At 33.3% G+C, this 12,995-nt stretch overlaps 1 protein-coding gene across 5 annotated transcripts in view; it reads right to left on the bottom strand.

The window, feature by feature from the left end:
• The window catches only part of ZC3H12C (zinc finger CCCH-type containing 12C), a 79,996-nt gene that overhangs the window by 43,557 nt on the left and 23,444 nt on the right, over positions 1 to 12,995 (bottom strand). Inside the window, exon 1 of one of the 5 annotated variants that reach the window (XM_079101599.1) lies at positions 3,725 to 7,761. The exons of the other annotated variants lie outside the window; for them this stretch is intronic. Within the exon in view, the coding sequence (XP_078957725.1) occupies positions 3,725 to 3,748 (24 nt within the window). The 5' untranslated portion in view covers positions 3,749 to 7,761. Of the gene's footprint in view, positions 1 to 3,724; positions 7,762 to 12,995 lie in introns of those variants that run through there. 5 annotated transcript variants of the gene reach the window in all.

Genomic DNA, 12,995 nt, shown 5'->3' with positions numbered 1-12,995 from the left:
AGTGTAGAACTCCTACACACTTCTACAAGAGTTTCTCCAGGGTTTTTTTTTTTTTTTTTTTTTTTTTTTTTTTTCTGAGAAGACAGAAAACTTTAATATCACTGTTCTACTAATAGAACATTCATTAGTTTTAAAGAACATCAAATTTTCCTAGTCCTGATTGCTCAACTGGTAAAAGGATATCCCTTAAAAGAGATCTGTATACATCTGCTCCATTATGAAGCTGTATCCATTTCAATTTTTTCTATTAATATGGATATGCATGAGCCCAATTATTTAGAATTAAAGAAGAGATTTTGAAAGCAAATCTTTACACCCTGTGATTTATTAACTACTGTAATATACTAACACCATAATGCAAGTAACAAATCACAACAGCATCCTAATAAAGGGATACAGTTAAAAGAAAAATCTACACTGTGGCCTTCGGAAGAGCTCCCACCAAAAGTATCTTAAACAAGGAAAACCTATTGGAAGCTGGGCTGCCTGGCAACGAGAAGCTGGTTGCTAAGCTGCACTCCTTTAACATGCCATCATGAATGCTAGCACAGTGAAAGAATAATTTGGTATGAACAAAAGCCTATAAAAGAGACTGGGACTTAAGTGCGTCTGGTTTACCCTCTGAGAACAATGCAGCTGCCAAACCAATCTGGAAGCTCCGACATCATTGTTCTATAAACCCCACAATCTGCTCTGACTGCAGGAAGTGCATTTAATGGGCAACATTTTTGATCTCTCCTGAAAAGTTTGGGTTTTGCATAAGTGCTGTTGTGAGATAATTCTTCAAGATAATGACTTGCTGACCAAACCCCTGAATTGAACTAGAAAATATTATTTTAATATTGAGCAACAGTATTGTTGATTTCTAATTTTTTAGGGGGGGGGTGTATCAGACAAAATGGGTATCTTATAAAAAATACAGCCAGTGAGTAACACTAGAATGAAATGTTTTGTTTAAGGGATAAGTGGATTTTCATAATTTTCTACTTTCAAAGAAAGAAAACCAGATACTACAGAGTTTTTAAATAGAAAATTAACCACTCTAAAATAATTTAAATTTATTTCATCTACAATCTAGTATTTTAAAAAGTACTACTAAATCTGCTCCACTAGATGCTTTTATTATATGGCTATAATGAAAAGATATGGAGAAAAGTGGGATTGTTTTGTGAAATTTTAAACCACTTAAAACTCAATGTACTTTTAAGTTGTGATAATATATGTCATTTGTATATTTTATTTTAATAGTTTCTAATAATTTAAGCTTATCCCAATTTTTAAAATTAACATGCAATTTAATTTAGTAACATAATTTTTGTTTTAAAATATTTTGGTTGAACTTTTTTCTGTACTTCTAGGCCCCCCTCTTCGTTACCTAGATTTTATTAGTTAGCTAAGAGAAAGTTATCTGATGCCATCTTGTACTAAACAAGCAGCTAAATGACTTTTAGCCCTTGTAAAGCAAAAAGACTAAATATAAATAGTACAAGTAAGGGCAAATGAATTCAATTTCCAGGCCTACAAGCCATATTATATACTCTTCATCACAAAACACTTATTTGAAATAACCTGACTTGTATTGACCCAATTGGTAAAGATCTGATTTTTTAAAATATCGTTATGCTTTTCTACTTATGATTAGTAAAAGGTTCTTATAATTTAATGTGGAACTTAAAGATATTTCAGAATTTGGCAATATTTAAAGTCATTCAGGAAAAAACAACTGCTAAAGATTTAAAATATTTTCATAGGTATTTGTTAATAAAATGGGATATGTAAAAACAAATGTAATTATTGTAAGAAACTTTAGAACAAAGAATGGTATATGATCTTTATTTTTACTTATTGACTTAAAATTGACCAATATAACTTTGAAAAAGAGACTTCAGTAACATTGCAAAATGAGTTATTACATGTAAAGCAAAAAATACTTTTCTCCTCATATCTAAACTACTTTTAAGCTCTGCATTTACTCAAATGCAAATTTATGTAACTCATCTTAAATTTAACCAATAAGAATTATCACACAATAGCACTTATGCAAAACCCAATATTAATATTAAATTTAATATTAAATAAAGGTCATTTTCCTCATTTCATGGAGAAGCAGCATAGTCACATTTTTACATACAACACAGAATAGTTTATACTCCATTTCCAGAGTTGTCAAAGAACTCTAAGAAGCATGGCTTACTTTTAAACTTTGTTATCAGTGCTCCATTATAATTGGCCTCTACATACTATATTCTTGAACACAAAAATATATTAGTCAAAAAATAATAATCCCAAACAGATTTCTACAGTTTTAAATCTTTGGATTTCCTCCAGATATTTTTATGGAAATTCAATTTTTCTTTTTAAAGGCTATCTAAAAACTAAATAATAATATTTGTTGAAAAAGAACTAAATTATGACACATTTGTAGATGATGGTGAAGTGTTTAAGCAATTCTTTTAATTACCAAAAAGAAACTTTGTAATAGTTGAATGCAGGTTTATGATGTAATGGCTACTTACTAGAAATTTATCACAGATACTGAAATTCTCCATTTAGGGAAGAGATTTTCAGAAACTTCTCATTCGACAACTGATTTGTCTCAAACCAGGTAAAAATATATATTTTTTAATATTCAAAAAGAGCCTGACGTTAATTAGGAATATAAGACCATAAACTTGTTAAATCAATTTATTTGTAATGTAAAGTTACAATGCCACAAAAGTGGATTCTGGTTGTCATCCAAATGGTAATACTATAAGAACAATAAAAATAATATAATGAATATGTAATAAATACCTACTGCTGCAGCCTCTGTGTATTTAATTACCATTGTATTTGAGTGAGTGCTGTTGTCTGCACCCCCCTAGCTAACAAAGGAAGGATGTCCCTTTGAACAGATTGGTTAATGCTCTGGGGCAACAGATGTCTACTGGAACTGCAGGAGACCAGCAACTGGTGGCCTGCCCATCTTCTGAAAACTTTCAATAGACTTATGCATATGTTCACACAATAGGGCATGTGGTAGAAATGAAAACCTCTTTTTAACCCTTTATACTCTTTCTTTCTCTCTCAAATGATAGATGAAAGTCTTTGTCCTCCATTCCCCATTACAGAACTCTTGAAAGCAATAGTTCTTGGAATGACATCTTTAATTTAGTATCTGAAAATAATGCAAAGGAGGAAAAAGGGTAGGAGAGAAGAAAATGAAAACTGTACATAAATATTTAAAGTGCTGACAAAGCAACTGAAATGCTTAATCATATTTAAAACCAGCTTTTTGAAACATCTACCTGTGTCAATCCATCTCCCTAGGCTAGACTTCCTAACACAATGGAAAAATCTACCAAATTTACAGCACTTAGGTTTGACAGTGACTTCATACAAAACACAAGAATCCAACAAGAAGATAAAATCTAAATTCACTGTTCATCAAAATATCGGAACTTTGTATAACTTGTCTTTACGCTACAAATGATTGCATGCCATGTCTACTGCCTCGCAAACATGCAAGAAGCTGTAATTATTTGCAAAATTCCATTATAAAAAATGTAAAAATCTGATTCACAGATAAATTTTACAGAAAGAATGCGAAATTTTCTGTATGTTGGCACTATGTAATAGTTTGTAGGCTTTCATTTGAGGTGTTTTTCTATTTTTTACAAGTTCAAATTAATACTCTCTTTAGCAAAGTTAAACTTCTAAGGCATTAAGTAGCACAGATACTCACGTTAGCAGGAAAATACAAAGACATTGGTTTCTGTAGCAGCTTCAGTGGTAACTCCTTAACACAATTTTAGCTGCAGACTTCTAGGCAGGCAAGAAGAACAATGAGTGGTTGAACAGATGGAATGGCAATGTCTTTGCTTAACCTATTACTGAATGGAGTAACAGCCAATCACAGGCCAGAAAGCTCACAATTAGTTGGCCAGGCAGATGCAAGACAACCTCGGCACCCTGCATCAGGTTAGTAGGTTTCTAAGATAAGCAAGTTGATGTCATTCTTGGGTCTGCCCGGGGCAGCATGTGTATTAACAAGGGGTGTGCTGCAACAATAGGCCATACAAAACTGACTAGTAGGCAGCTGCTCTACGAGAGCAGAGTCATTAGGGAGCAGGCTGCCAACAAGAAACACCTGGCTTGGGCAGACTTCAGCTTTTCCTCCTTGTTTTTAATACATGAAACAAAGAAACCAATTGTATTTTAAAGCAGTAAAAGTTGCATGTTTCCAAAAAGTTGAGGCTATACATTAGTCTATTAGCTTTTCATTTTTATTTGAGAAATAAAGAAAATGAGGTGTGTCAAAGGAGCAATTAACTATTGTAGGAACCCTTTTCTCTAATGAGGTAGTGGTGAAATGAAACAGAAGGTTATAGTAAACCTATTTCCCCAGCCAAAGTGGGAAATCTGTATTTTTAAGTATTTGCTAATGTGCGGCAAGATAATAATGCTGAGAGAGAGAAACCCTTGTGTAAAATGAGCCATGTATACTATACATTTAAACAAAACTATTTAATTCCAACCTAAAATCATCAAAATGGCCCATTTTATCTAGGTCAAGTAGCAGTGTAAAATTCTTTATTATGGATACTAGTTAGACATATAATGTTATAAGCAAAATCTTTCATTGTTTTAATATTAACATATTATACCTGTTGAAAGTATTTGTATTTTATAAAATTTATAACATGTAATATTCAATTTCAGTCTAGAATAAATTAACACTAAAAAGAAACAGTGATATTTTTGAAGGGTCTAAAGTGTACAAAAATGTCCCTGAGGTGAAGAAGCTTGTTATCCCTGATTTATATCTCTTTCATATTATAGCACTTATAATACTAGTGCTTTTGAGGGCTGTTTGAAAAAAAATTCTATTAAAATGTAAATGTCATAGGCATTGTGAGAATATTTCCCTATTAAAGAAAAAAGAAATCTATAGCTGCCCTACTACTTATTTATGTGATATAAACTCACTCTCATTCCTTTTTTTTTATCCAGTTCAAATTAAAAGAGTGAAGGCAAAGAGCTGCCTTTAACATAATCTCTTCTGATATAGGTTGATTTATAGAAAGCACAGACCTTTTCATTAAATGACCTTTTCATTAAATGAGCTCTAAACATAAAAAACTTAAGTCAAAACATCCTGAAGGATCTACATCAATCTTACCTTATCACATAAAATACAGACATTACTTACAATTATGATCATTTGTGAATACTTGGAAAAAGTAACATTTGTTTGGGACTCCTTTCCTGTCCTTTTTGAGCTCACTCAAAAGCAAATCACATCTTCTGTATTTAGAAATAAGAGGAGATCTATTCTATATGGTTAAGATTTTCCAGTGACCTCACAAAATACATTCTTTATGCCTACTAAAAATCTAAGAAATGTTTCCAGAAAGAAAAATATAGTGTGATATTGTAGATCACCATTTGCCTATAGACATTTTCCTGCAAGAGTTTAAGAATTTATTGAAATATGTCATTCCAAAGTTGTTGGAAAATTTTTAAATCTGTAAAACTATTTTTTAACTCAATAATTACTAGGTTCCGAACGTCAAACTAATTTCTAAGCAAGAATTAGTTTTTGCCAAGCATTAAAGTAATGTTAGTCAAATAGTTAAGTCCATGGTCCAATATCAAAAGTCATTAAAAGATCAGGGTAAAGCATCTCTAACATTATAATTCGTTTGCAAATTACAAGGTGAATTACACAGAATTCCAATTTCCCATTTAGGTAAGCATAAGAATATCACTGAAATAAGAAAATAATTTATCTCTCACCCCTCTCCATGGGGGTGGTAATTCTTTTTGAAATCTCATGAGTAAAAAAGGTATCCTCCCTGAAAGGAATGAGGTCAATGCTGTGACTAGTCCACTGTAATTCTTCCTGTAATATTGATTTGATTAAATAAAATGCAAATGAAAAACACAGTATACATCTAGGGAAAGTAGTTGCAACTATAATCTAATAAACTTAAATAGCTACCCACTGACTAGAAAAGACAATGAGGTACGCATTTATAAATTTGTATTAAAACCTTTTTCTTTTGTATATAAAAAGGAAACTATTTAGTTTGAATAGACAGTCTTCTCTTTTCCCTTGGGGTTTCTTCCTTCTCTTTATCCCTTGCTACTATAGTTACTACTTTATAGCTTTAATTCAGGAGGAGGAGGAATCTTCTCAGTCTGCCACTGTGAACACAAAGAATGAGAGAAAACTACCCAAGAGCTCAGCAGGGAGCCTGATCTATAGCACTGGATTAAGCTTTTTGGCAAACAGCAAATAAAGGCAGTGATCTGAAAAAGCTAATCAGATCCTGCTGTGGTATTTAGACCATCTCAGTTGCTAGTATTGGATAATGTTAAGCACATTAAAACATCTGTAGGTGAAAACAGGGTTCCTTGGGCTTTCTTGGTCACATGGCCCTAGTCTACTTCCCACTGACAGGCAAGTACAAACAGCTGTACTGAGCTCTGCTTGGGTCACTGCAATGAAGGACTGAAAACTCACAGTTAAGAAGAAAAAAATAAAAAATAAAAAAAACAGAAGAGAAACGAGTGTGGTTTTAGAAATTTATTAAAATTTGACAATGCCAAGTGTGGGTCTAACATTTGGAACATGGTTCTTCTATTTTTTGTGAGGCATGAATGTGAATGAGCGAGTTTGAGGCTAATGTTTGAAATCAATTCTCTTTGTCAGCTGACTTTCTGGTACCTCTCTCTTAAGATTGGAATTATTTCCCTTTAAAATAGAATCTCTTTTGACCTTAACAATAACATCATGGAAGTAAGACTATTCTATCAAATTTTCCCAATTGTCCTCCAAAGGTTGAAATGTTTTAACCAAAAACTTAACATTTTGGGGAGTTAAAAAAGAAATGAACTAACTAACCAACAAAAAATGCTAACTCATATACATAGAGTAAAAGAATAGAACAGAATCAATTAAGCACTAACTCTCAGAGCCAGAAGTTACATAAGGAAGCCAGATGGGTCATAAGATCTTTCACATGTAAAACTACTTTTCTAAGAGTTATTTGGAAATTGTTAAAGGTTAACTTTAAACCACAAAACAATGCTAAGAACATTGCTTCTATGAATTAAACACTTTGCTATAGATCTACATAGCACTAGTTAAAAGAAAATCATAGGGACAACTGTGTCAAGAACCATCATCTTTAATATGCCAATTCTAGGATGCTCTGTAGAAAGTTAAGATATTTTCCTAATTTCCTTCTGCCACTGAAAACCACACCACTTTTCAGGGAAGGGGCAGGACATGAACCCATATTCGGATCCAGCCCTGAATATGATCCACCTGAATGTATACTAGAAAAAATATAGCTTTAGGGGTTAGGGTTGTAGCTCAGTGGTAGAGTGCTTACCTAGGATGTGTGAGGCACTGCATTCAATTCTCAGCACTACTTGTAAATAAATGAAAAAAAAATAATAATAAAGGTCCATTAACAATTAAAAAACTATTTAAAAATACAGCTTTATGTAATGTACAAAGCTGCTCCCCCTGACCTTTCCGGCGCAGTCATTTCCCCCGCCTCCCAACCACTTGTCAATCTGTGAACAGCCTAGCTAGCTATTGGTTCATCAGTCAGCTTGCAAGTATCCTTCTCCAATATTGGTCCTCTGTTAGCCCGGCGCAATTCAACTGCTTTACTGTAGCTACCCTGCCATCTTTCTTCATCTTTCTCTCTCTCCTACTCACTTTCTCTATCCTCCTCGCTTTCACACTTTCTTGCGCGTGTCCTTTCTCGTTCGTTCCCTTTCTTTTCCTCTCATTTTCTCTCTTACCCTGCAGGGAGACACTCTGTTTGCTTAATATACTCCCTTATGTGATTTTCGTCTCCGGCATGGTTTCCGTGGGATCCCTTACACTTTATATTTAACATTAACCATAAAGAAAGATCTCAACTTTAATCAGAATCATATATTTAAAGTAAATCATCAAATATAAATGGTTTTATATTAAATCAAGCCCATAATCTGAAAAACATTCTTATTGGCTAGAAAAAAATATATTAAAAACTGATATAAGGGCTGGGGGGATACCTCAGTCAGTAGAGTGCTTGCCTTGCAAGCACAAGGCCCTGGGTTCGAAAACAAAAACAAAAACAAACAAACAAACAAAAAAACTGATATAAGGAAGACAACAAAAATCTATGACAATGGCACTATTGAAACCAGTGCAAATGAAACAACTCCTAACACTTTTTGTTAAACTTCCTTCAGTGAGATCTTCCTTCAATGACATCTTTGGTATTTCTCTCTGTTAATATTAATCACAGTGTTGGGGAATGGAACAATAGGTTAAAATTATTACCAAGATACAGCTATGGTCATAAACTAAACAAGTAAAGTTTATAAGGAAAACCCCTTCTGAGCTGGGGTTGTGGCTCAGTGGTAGAGGCACTTGCCTAACACATGTGAGGCACTGGGTTTGATCCTCAGCACCACATACAAATAAATAGATTAAATAATGGTATCGTGTCCATCTCCAACTAAAAAAAAATTAAAAAAAGAAAACCACTTTTCCTATCCATACCAATAAATAAATATCAGAAACCATATTTCAGTAGAACTCACATTTGCTCCTAAAAATACTAATACCAATAGTAAATAAAATAGAAAGGGAAAAAAGATATAATAGATGCATACTAATTTAATACTGTCTTTAGTAGCAAAACCCAGACTTGCCAGCAAAAAAAAAAAAAAAAAAAAAAAAAAAGACTTTTTTTTTTTTTTTTTTTTTTTTTTGTGAGGGCTTGGGAAATTTATTGAAAGAACACAGAAGCGTTCATAGGATCAAAGGGAGAACTCAACATTCAAGTTCTGGGAAGGTCAGAGACCAGGCCGGAATTAAGGGTTTTAGTTGTGGAGCTTCTAGAATACCTCCATTTGATGATTCAGCACTACTTGTTGGTAGACTTTCTTGTGTTCTCATTCACGGTTCTAATTTCTGAGACAAGAATCTGAGCAAAACAGTTTAGGTCTTATTCTCACGTCTTTGTCTAATTACAGTGGTCAAAGATATGTGGGGTCATGACTGGCAGCCCTATCACAACCATATAAAGATGGATTGGAGGTTCATTTCATGGAGTGAGATTAACAAAAGCAGAGAGGGAGAAATGGTAGGTGGACAAAAACATCAAGTATCTACGACTAAATAACATTAAACATATTACATGGAGATTATGGGTTCCCTAATATCCATCAAAATGACTTTTAAAAAGAACGTATAAGCAGTGAAGAAATAAAATATAAAAGGTAAACAAAATTAAGAGCACTAAAATTTAATCAAAATAAATCCCACATTTCTGATTAAATTTTCACATTTGTAAAAATAAAATATATGATAAGCTCATGTCCTTGCAGAATACAGGCACTGCTTGGCCTCAGTGTTTACATTGGATCTATATCATATCAAAGACTGAATTTCTCTTAAAGAACCCTATCACTGCTGTAATAACACATTCTTGAATCTTCATTCAACTTTGTCTATTTCTCAATTGCTTCATCCATTTAATATATCCTCAATTCCAGTTAATCAAATCCTGATTATTTTTATTCTCGAATTTCGCATTCTTAGAGCATCCCTGAGACTAAGTGCTCATTCTTTCAGGCTTAGATAACTTGTTTCTCACTTTCTCTCCTTTCTTGAATAAGTCCAAAGTACTTCCCTGACAAAATAATTTTCAAAGATATCATTTAAAATTATGCTACACAAATACTCAGCTGCAAATCACAAGTCTGTTTCTTTGTTCTTTTTTCAAGGTTCCATAACCTGGGCTTCCTCTGGCCCTTCAATCTTATTTCTCACTTCACTTAGGGAAAGGGACTGCAAAAGGAAGGCAAAGATGCTAAAATAACACTCCCCTCACATTGTCCTCTCTTACATTGTCTCATTTACCCAGCTCATATCTGTCATTCTAAGTCCAGCTCAAGGCTTATTTTTTTCTTAAATCCCGCTTGAACTAGTCTAGTTTTTATTGATCTCCAATTTCTCTGACTTTCTGTAACATGAATGGTCTATTTGGCACAATTTAGCATTTATGTGCAGACTATAAGCTTCTTGAGAGTAGAAACATTCACTCTTCCACGATTGCATGGTATAAGCAATAAGGAATGCAGGAGTGTGCTAATCTCTGGAAGATTCTTCAGCAAAAAATATGGCCAGTAAAAAAAAAAAAAAAAAAAAAAAAAAAAAAAAAAAAAACAAGCCCTTGCAAATATGAATGCAGATATTCACATGAACAAAAATGCTATCCTAATAGTTTTTATTTTCTGTGTGACAGGATGAGCTTATCCAAGAGCCTTCAGCTTAAAGCTCCGTTAGCCCTGGTGCTGCCACTAGAGCTGCTTCGAATACTTAAGATAGCTCAAGCCTTCCAGAGGTCTTTTCCAGCATTCTCCTTTGAATCTGAATTCCCAGCTAGAGCAGAATCCACAAGAGTAACACTGCAGCTTCTGCCTCACTTGAGTGTGACTTTATCTGATGGGTAAGCCTAGGAAGAACATGTGTGCAAACAAAGCTCAGCTCCTTATGCTGCACATTTCTCTTCAGGATAAGCCACCAGCAGGGAAGACCACATGGTTGCTTTCTTCTCTAGCATGGCCTGATACTAAATGGTTATATATTTTTAATTCTTTGGTTCAGTGTTACTAAGTCCTCTATCCTGTTCTCTTAGGTCATATTCCCTAACCGTTCTATGGATAAAAACAGCTTCTATGTTGGTCTCTGCTGTGGATCCTTTATTTCTTAATTGGTTCAGTACTAATACAGGAAAAAGGCCCCCTCAAACTCAATACTAAACAACAAAAGGCTTTGTTATAAAGAACTATTAAAAAGGGGGGGATTATGACTACATACATGAACTTTGACCACTTTGATAATAAATATGAAGAAAGTAAAAAAAAAAAAAAAGGAGAAAGGAAGATAAAATTCAGTAACAGAACCAGGAATGTGTGGTGGCTAGCGACTCAGGAGGCTGAAGCAGGAGGATTCCAAGTTCAAAGCCAGCCTTAGCAACTTAGCAAGGCCCTAGATAACACAACAAGAGTCTGTCTCAAAACAAAAAAGGAAAAGAACTGCGGATGTGGCTCCGTGGTTAAGCAGCCCTGGGTTCAATCCCCAGTACTAAAAAAAAAAAAAAAAAAAAAAAAAAAAAAAAAATTAGTGACAGAAACAGAAAGGTAGATAATGCTCCTCAAAGTCAAAATTCTTAAGGATTATGAACACCATTTACTGTCATGTCATCAAGAATAGATAGTAGATGACTCTCTCTTTAAGGTTTAGAGATAAGCATAAAATAAGTCCACAAAAGCAGTCGTTTTTTCCTGTGGTCCAAAAAGTAAGAAACTCTTCTATAGTAATTTATAATGACAATAAAACCCATTATTCTGAAATTTAATTCAAATATTTTTTCCAGTGAAAATATTTATAGTTCCACATAGTGGTTTAAAAACTTCATTAAGTAAATAAACCTTTTAAAAAGAGGACCTTCAGTTTCTAATAACATCTGCAAATGCCCGAGGAACAAGGAATTCTAGAAAGTTCAGGGAATACAAATGGCACACAAAATGCAGATGTAACAGGTTTCTAAAGTAGTAATATATGGGAGGAGTAAAAGAGAAAATCCATGAGGAAAAAGGGACATATATACTTTTAAAGGAAGCAGAAAGCATATGATATCATCCATGGTAACAAAACACACCCATAGTTAGATTAAGTATAATTGAGACTATGAGGAAAAGATGAACAAAAACATATAATTTTGTAAAAGATAAAATGTACATGTAAGACACTCTTTGAGTTTTAAAATAACAGGATGGTAGTTAATGACCTCATATTGCTTATGGTAATGATAATGTTCACAACATCATCATCAAAGCCCAATAAGAATGCTTCTCATCTCTTCTTCCTATGCCACTCTCGATGACATTCCTTACTTTCCACATGGTATGTGTTCATTTATGATCATCATATTTTCAGGCTGCTCCTATCGAGTAAAGATAAACACATATTCTCCTTTAAGTGTGCAATTTTACTTGACAAACTACTTTAAAACAGGTAAACCCAAAGCATTGTTAAAAAGTGAAACTGACAGCTATAAAGAGTAATATCAGAATTAAAAGAGGGCTATATCATTAGGTCTATCTGTTCTTACGAATGGTCTAGAAGGGAGTGCAAATCATGTATCAAATACTTGTAAAGTGACTAAGAAAAAAATATGAGATAGAGCAAACAATACAAAAGGAAATGCAAACCCACTATAACCCAGTAAAAGTACTTTGTTAATTATAAGCTTGGTTTAAATAATAATTCTTACTAGGAATCAATACAGAAAACAGTTCCTTCTATATCAATTTTTGTAAGATAGGGAAATTGAATGCTTGTAGCTTTATACTACTGATCTTAGAAAAGTGTCCTGTTGTACAATAAAAGGCACTAAGAGGCTTAAAAAATGAATGGTTGTGTCAGAAAACACTCAATGAAATTAACACAAAAACTCGCTTGCTACAAAATTTTTCACTATAGAGTTCTACTGATATCAGAAGGTAATGTCATAATTTAGATATTAAAAATTCTGAGCATTTAGAACAAGATTCCTACTAAATACAAATCATCGTATACTAAAAGTTATATCTAAAGTATGAATCATCTTGAAGAGCTACCAATGTAATTTAATTATAAACTTCTTAAGTTTTGTTTTCTGATGTAGTTCTACACCAAGAAGAGTGCCTGGCACACAGTAGGTGCTATAAATAAATATATGCTAAATACATGACACAATTTCAATATGTGGGCCAAACTCTTCCAGATTTGTTACTTCCCTCATATACCCAACACTGAAGACAAACTCAAGTAATAAAAGCAGTGGTTCTCTAAAATTTTGGTTGCACACTGGAATCATCTTGGGAAATTTAAAATATACTAATGCTAGGGTCCCACTCATAAAGATATTAATTTTATTGGTTTAGGTGAA

Source organism: Sciurus vulgaris, assembly GCF_902686455.1.
Source record: "Sciurus vulgaris genome assembly, chromosome: 11".
Taxonomy (NCBI): domain Eukaryota; kingdom Metazoa; phylum Chordata; class Mammalia; order Rodentia; family Sciuridae; genus Sciurus; species Sciurus vulgaris.
Note: the sequence above shows the minus strand (reverse complement) of the source record. Positions and strands in the feature narration are given on the sequence as shown.